Source organism: Auxenochlorella protothecoides (assembly GCF_000733215.1).
Source record: "Auxenochlorella protothecoides strain 0710 unplaced genomic scaffold scaffold85, whole genome shotgun sequence".
Classification (NCBI taxonomy): domain Eukaryota; kingdom Viridiplantae; phylum Chlorophyta; class Trebouxiophyceae; order Chlorellales; family Chlorellaceae; genus Auxenochlorella; species Auxenochlorella protothecoides.
Genome location: NW_011934254.1, coordinates 2,595 through 8,002, shown reverse-complemented (window position 1 = coordinate 8,002; position 5,408 = coordinate 2,595). Strand labels below are relative to the sequence as shown.

The 5,408-nt window shown below is 69.3% G+C and overlaps 2 protein-coding genes across 2 annotated transcripts in view; one reads left to right on the top strand and one right to left on the bottom strand.

Annotated features, from left to right (window-relative positions):
• Positions 1 to 1,887, bottom strand: part of F751_6190 (Elongation factor 2) — a gene marked incomplete at both ends in the record, with an annotated part of 7,375 nt that extends 5,488 nt beyond the window's left edge. Inside the window, 6 exons of the mRNA XM_011400633.1 lie at positions 91 to 230; positions 466 to 577; positions 653 to 811; positions 1,079 to 1,239; positions 1,461 to 1,716; positions 1,843 to 1,887. Of these exons, the coding sequence (XP_011398935.1) occupies positions 91 to 230; positions 466 to 577; positions 653 to 811; positions 1,079 to 1,239; positions 1,461 to 1,716; positions 1,843 to 1,887 (873 nt within the window). The remainder of the gene's footprint in view (positions 1 to 90; positions 231 to 465; positions 578 to 652; positions 812 to 1,078; positions 1,240 to 1,460; positions 1,717 to 1,842) is intronic.
• A 421-nt stretch (positions 1,888 to 2,308) lies between these two features.
• Positions 2,309 to 4,648, top strand: F751_6189 (hypothetical protein; the record flags this gene model as incomplete). The annotated part of the gene is made up of 4 exons (XM_011400632.1): positions 2,309 to 2,428; positions 2,573 to 3,365; positions 3,713 to 3,831; positions 4,022 to 4,648. The coding sequence occupies 4 exons, from the start codon at positions 2,309 to 2,311 to the stop codon at positions 4,646 to 4,648; spliced, it is 1,659 nt and encodes a 552-aa protein (XP_011398934.1).
• Between the last annotated feature and the right edge of the window lie 760 nt (positions 4,649 to 5,408).

Below are 5,408 nucleotides of genomic sequence, written 5' to 3'. Positions count from 1 at the left end.
GCAGGCGCTCGCCCAGCCCCAGGCCGGCGGCCAGGCGCGAGAGCTCTGCGCGGGGTCGGCCGCCTCGCAGCAGGCGTACACCCGCCACACCGGCTCCAGCGCAAACTGGACGAAGAGGGGCTTGCCGCCGGAGCCGGGGCGGATGGGCAGGATGCGCTTTGTCTTGGGCTGGAAGGCGTAGTCGCCCCACAGCGCCCGCTCCAACGCCGAGGCCTTGCACCCCAGCTTGGCTGCGCCACGGGGAAGGGGGAGGTGTTGGGGCGGGGGGGTGGGGGGGGGGGCGATTCGAGGAGGCGAGGCCTGGGTGGTGAGTGTTGTGATGGGACAGCAAGCACTGAATTGACCTTCCCCAGCCTGTTGGGAGCCCGAGACTTCTGCTGCCATGGCAGATTACCTCTCCTGTGCGTCTCTAAAGCACCTATCGTCCTGAGGGACACCCCCCTCCACCTCACCCTCCCCGCTCACCAGCATACAGGCCGGCAAAGTCGGCCAGGCCAAAGGCCCAGCCGTCGCCCGCGCTGCCGAAGACGACGTTGCCCTTGGAGGGCGAGAACACGTCCTCCGCCCCGGCATCGTCCTCCGCACCCTCCCCCGCGCCGCCGCCGGCGCGCGCCTGCAGCGCCTGGCTGCGCGTGTTTTCGTGCGCCAGCACCGCATCGGCCTCGCTGATGAACTGCTCGGAGTGGAAGGAGGAGACCACCAGGTTGACGTGGTCCACCACCGCCCGCAGCCGTGCGTATGCTTCCTCGGGACCCAATCGCAGCTCCAGGGCCAGGCGGTCGATCTTGTTGATCACCAGCACCATGTCCAGCTGCAGCAGGGGAAAGCAGAGGGAGTGTGTTGGAGGATCTGTGCAGGGTACGGCCTCTTGTGACTCAGACTGGCCCCTGGCAGGGCTGCACGGTGCATGTCTGGGAATCGGCACTGCACGTCCCATGATAGCTGCTCCATCTTCAGGAGGTGTGAGCTCCATGGCAGCCACTTCAGTCGACCATCTCGCGAGTTGATGTGCATCCCTGGAGCTGCAAGGGAAGGGAACCCGGCCCCACCGAGGCCAACACGCACGACAAAGCCTCACCCGCTCCTCCCAGGCCTGTCGAAGCACGGCGTGCGTTTGGATGCAGACCCCCTCGACGGCATCCACGACCACCAGCGCGCCGTCTGACAGGCGGACGGCCGTGGAGACCTCGCTGCAGAAGTCGATGTGGCCGGGGGAGTCGATGAGGTTGATGAGGTGCCCTGCGGGTGGGAGAGGGGTCATCAGGAGGGGGTTGGGTGGGCGGCCATGCTGCGCATGGCTGGCCCGTGGCGGCGGGGTTGTAGCGGTGCCAGTCGCTGCAGCGCCGCACGGGCCTTGAATGGTGCAGCACCTCATGCAACCCCTCATCAACACCGAGCTCAGGAGGCAGCCTTGCGACCACCAATCCTGCCATAACCCTCCCCCAGAACGCAAACCTCACAAGGACCTGATTCCCGCATGTTTGCGGGCGTCCTCTGCCTGCGTGGGCCGCCCCTCTCCCCAGCCAGGTGCATGAGGGTGATGGAGCTACTCTTCATGGTGATGCCCCGAATCTGCTCCTCCTCCCCAGAGTCCAGGAAGCGAAGCTCCCCGGCCAGCCTCGGGTGGATGAGGCCATTGGAGGCGATCAGGTGGTCCGACAGCGTGGTCTTGCCGTGGTCCACATGAGCCAGCACGCACACGTTCCTGATGCGATCCTGCGCGGGGGTGCATTGACTTTGACTCGTCACGGGAGGTTGGAGGTCCCGACCTGGACCTCCTGGCCCCCCTCCCCACCCAGAGTATGCTTGCTGGGCACCCTCCCAGGCCAAGGCACAGCGCACGGTCTGATGCTGCAGGTGACTGACGAGACCCAGGTCAGAATTCATCTTTGATGAGAGGCAGGGCTTGTCAGTCTAATGTCTGACAGGCTGTAGGGGGAACTCGCGAAGGTCTCCGGCCTGGGGAGCTCAGGCTGACGCCCGGGTGCGGGGACAGGTTGCGTGCAATGGAGTCTGAGCCCACTGTCGGGCAATTAGCATGCGCAGCATTTTAAGACCTAGGAATCAAGGTTTTTGAGAAGATGCATGCCTCTCCAGTCTCCCTTGGCTCCCATGTTGTATCTGGTCTCACACGGTCCAATTCGTGCGCGCGCGCTTTGTCCTGATGCGAGCGGCGAGGTCCAGCAAGAGAAACTAGGAGTAGCACACCATTGACATCCCATCCACCCTGTGTCTTCCTAAACTTGTTCAGGACCGCCTGAAGGCCTCTTGCCGTGCTCGACGGCTCCTCGATGCGCCGTGGCTGAACATGTTGGGTGCACGCCGTCTGAGTGGAGGCACCCCGGTGGGCGCCACCACCGCGGGCGACGGCAAAGTGCTCATCAGCTCAGTGAAGGAGGGAATAAGCCTGTGTTCCCCAGAATTACCGGTACGGCGGCGTGCGATACATGCATGCATGCATGCACGCCGTGTGCTGTGCCTGCAGCCTCGTCTCCACCCGCTGCGCAGGCACATGGACCATCTCGTTCGAACCTCCCTCTCATCTCATCTATACCCCAATCGCTCCTCCCAGGAATCATCCATCACATGGAGCCTGGGGCCGGGCGATCGCGAGCTCGCCTGCCCGGCAGTGCTGGACACGCGGTCGCACACCCTGTGGGCCGTGCTGGACCGAGCAGGCCAGACCAGCCTCGCCGCCTGGCCCAGCACCTCGCAGGCCGGCCCCATCCCCAGCACCAGTGGCCTCCGCCTTGACTCCAGGGTGTCCTTCCAGGCGCCCGGCCCCGCCGTGGGCGGCGCACCCTCGGTCTGGACCCTGCCCCACGGCGGCGGCGTCAGGCTCTGCACCGCCGACAGGGTGGCCGCCGCCGCCGCCGGCGCCGGCCGCCCGCTGGCCTGCCGCTCGCTGCAGGGCGGCTCCTCCCTGCACGTGCTGATGTCCCCGGCCTCCCACCCCGGCGCCGTGCGCTCCAGCGAGTACCACTTCGTCGAGGGTGGCGTGGAGGAGTCCTCCGACTGGACCCTGCTCCCCCCGCCCGGCGCCCCGCACTCCCACGCGCTGGCGGCCTCCTGCACACCCGGCGGCGCGGCCGTGCTCTGGTCGGACGGCGCGCTCTCCGCATACCACTGGCCCGAGAGGGGCCAGGCCGGGGTCGACGGTCTTTCGCCCCGCCTCAGCCTGCTGCTGCGCGGCGTGTCCGCACAGCAGGCGGCGGCCCCCGCTGCGACGCCGCAGACTCGAAAGCGCAGGGCGTCCCTGAAGGCGGGGGCTGCGGCTGCCCTGGCTGAGGCCGGCGGCGCGCGGCAGGCGGCGCTGTGCTCGCCGCGCGAGGGCCTCCTCGCGGCGCTCTTCTGGGCAGAGGATGGTGAGCTGGGTGCGAGAGGGGTTGCCCCATGTCCCTCCCTCCGATGTGGAGAGTGGGTGGACATTGGCACTGCACGGCGGTGTGCCCGCATGGAACCGAGGGAGACCAGGGGTGGAGGCGATGATGTCAGCGATAACTTTGTAGATAGAGACAGCAGAGCGCCCCTGAACCGGCGTGCTGATGATGTTGTTCGCGTGGGAATCTCTCTGAGCCTCCAGTCTTTTCCTCCCTTGGTCTGCTGCGCACGCTCGATGCTCGCCCAGCCACGAGCCCCATACCATTGCCTAAGACTCCACCGCGCAGTGCCACACATCGCTCACCCGGCCGCTCCGCCCCGCACTCTGCAGGCGGGACGACAGCCCTGCGCTTGGTCCTCGTCCAGGAGCAGTACGGCTGCGTCCTGTCCTGCACCGACCTGGGGGAGGAGGAGGGGGCTGGGAACCCTGTCCCCGGGTCCCCCATCTCGGTGAGACCGGCAGTGTTTCGGTGCACTTTCACTCTCTATCATGGCGTGTTGAGGCAACTCAGTGAGGGTCCAGGCATGCCAGCGCTGTGACGCATGACTGGTCCAGCATGCTGTGTCGGTCAGGCCCTCTTCCTGCACAAAGGCCCCATTCCAACCTTGCCCCCCTCCCCCTCTTCGTCCCCCCCCTCAGGTGTCTGCGCTCTCCCCCGACAGCCTCGCGCTCTGCACCAGCGACGCCTGCATCGCGGTGAGCCTGGACCCGGGCGCAGGGCTCACCCTGGCAGACCTGGTCGGCGCCGTGGCCCCCGCCGCCGCTGCTCCCGGCGCGTCAGCCGCGCCGGAGCCAGGCGAGTCGGCCTTTGCGGCCGCGGCCCGGCGCGCCCTGCGTCTCGAGGACCCCTCAGCAGGCAGCAAGGCCCCGGGCCCGACGGGCGAGGGCACAGGCCCTGGCCCATGCGACATCCTCCGCACGGTCGCCTTCGACCTGCAGCCCGCCGAGGGGCGCGGAGAGGAGAGCGCGCCGGGCGACGACCCGGCCCGCCCCTGCACCATATCAAGGTGGGAGGAGGTCGAGGGCTCGCGCACTCGCGGCGAGGCCGAGCGCGCCGCCTGGGCGCTGGCGCGCGGGCCCGCCGGGAGCGAGGCCGACGCGCTGGAGACGCTGCAGCCCCTGCTGCGTGCGCTGCCCGTGCCCAGCGCCCTGCTGGCGGCCCTCCTCCGTCGAGCCATGGGTGCGCGGGTGAATTGTGTGTGGGGATGGAGGTCGGTGGAAGAGGGGTTGCTCCGGATCGTGCCCTGTCAAAGGCTGGTGGACTGAGGAGGAGGGGATGGGGGGGATGCACCAGGGAATGGGAACTGGGGACCCAGTGCTCCAGAGCTCGACGATGAGGGAACCGCCGTCTGCCTGTACCACTGCCTGGAGCTGGGTCTCGACTCGCCCCATCACCAAGTCTCCCTCCATCCCATCGTCCCCCGCCGGCCATTCACCCACACGCCACCCCCTCATACGCAGGCCTGGGCCAGTGGAAGGTGGTGTCCACCCTGCTGGCCAAGCAGCAGATCCACTCGCTGGCGGCCTTTCCCGGCCTGGCCGCCGGCCTGGCCACAGCGGGGCAGTATCCGGCGCTGGCGCGGTGCCTGGCGCAGGGCGCTGACCTGCCCGCCGCCGAGCTGGGCGCGGTGCTGCGCGCCGCGCTGCGCCCCGACCCGGCGGGCCTCGATGCCCTACGCGGCGCGCTGGCGGCGGCCGCCGAGGCGTCCCTGGCCGCCGCGGAGCGTGAGGTGCGATCTGGCGGCGCGGAGGGCCCCGGCGCGGCGGCGCTGGCGGCCGCCGCGCTGCGCGTGGTCGCCACGGAGGCCTTCCCGGCGCGCGAGCTGGCGCTGCACGCGCTGCTGGCCGCGCGCGTGGACGGCGCGACGCTGGCCGCCGCGCTGCGCGCGCTGGGCCAGCGAGAGTCCCTGCGCCTGCTGGCCCACCTCCAGCGCTGGCTGGAGGTGGGCGAGGGCCTGCCGCGCGGCGCGGCGGCGCCGGGCCTGCCCACCGTGCGCGACCTCACGCACAGGCTCTCCTCGCTGCT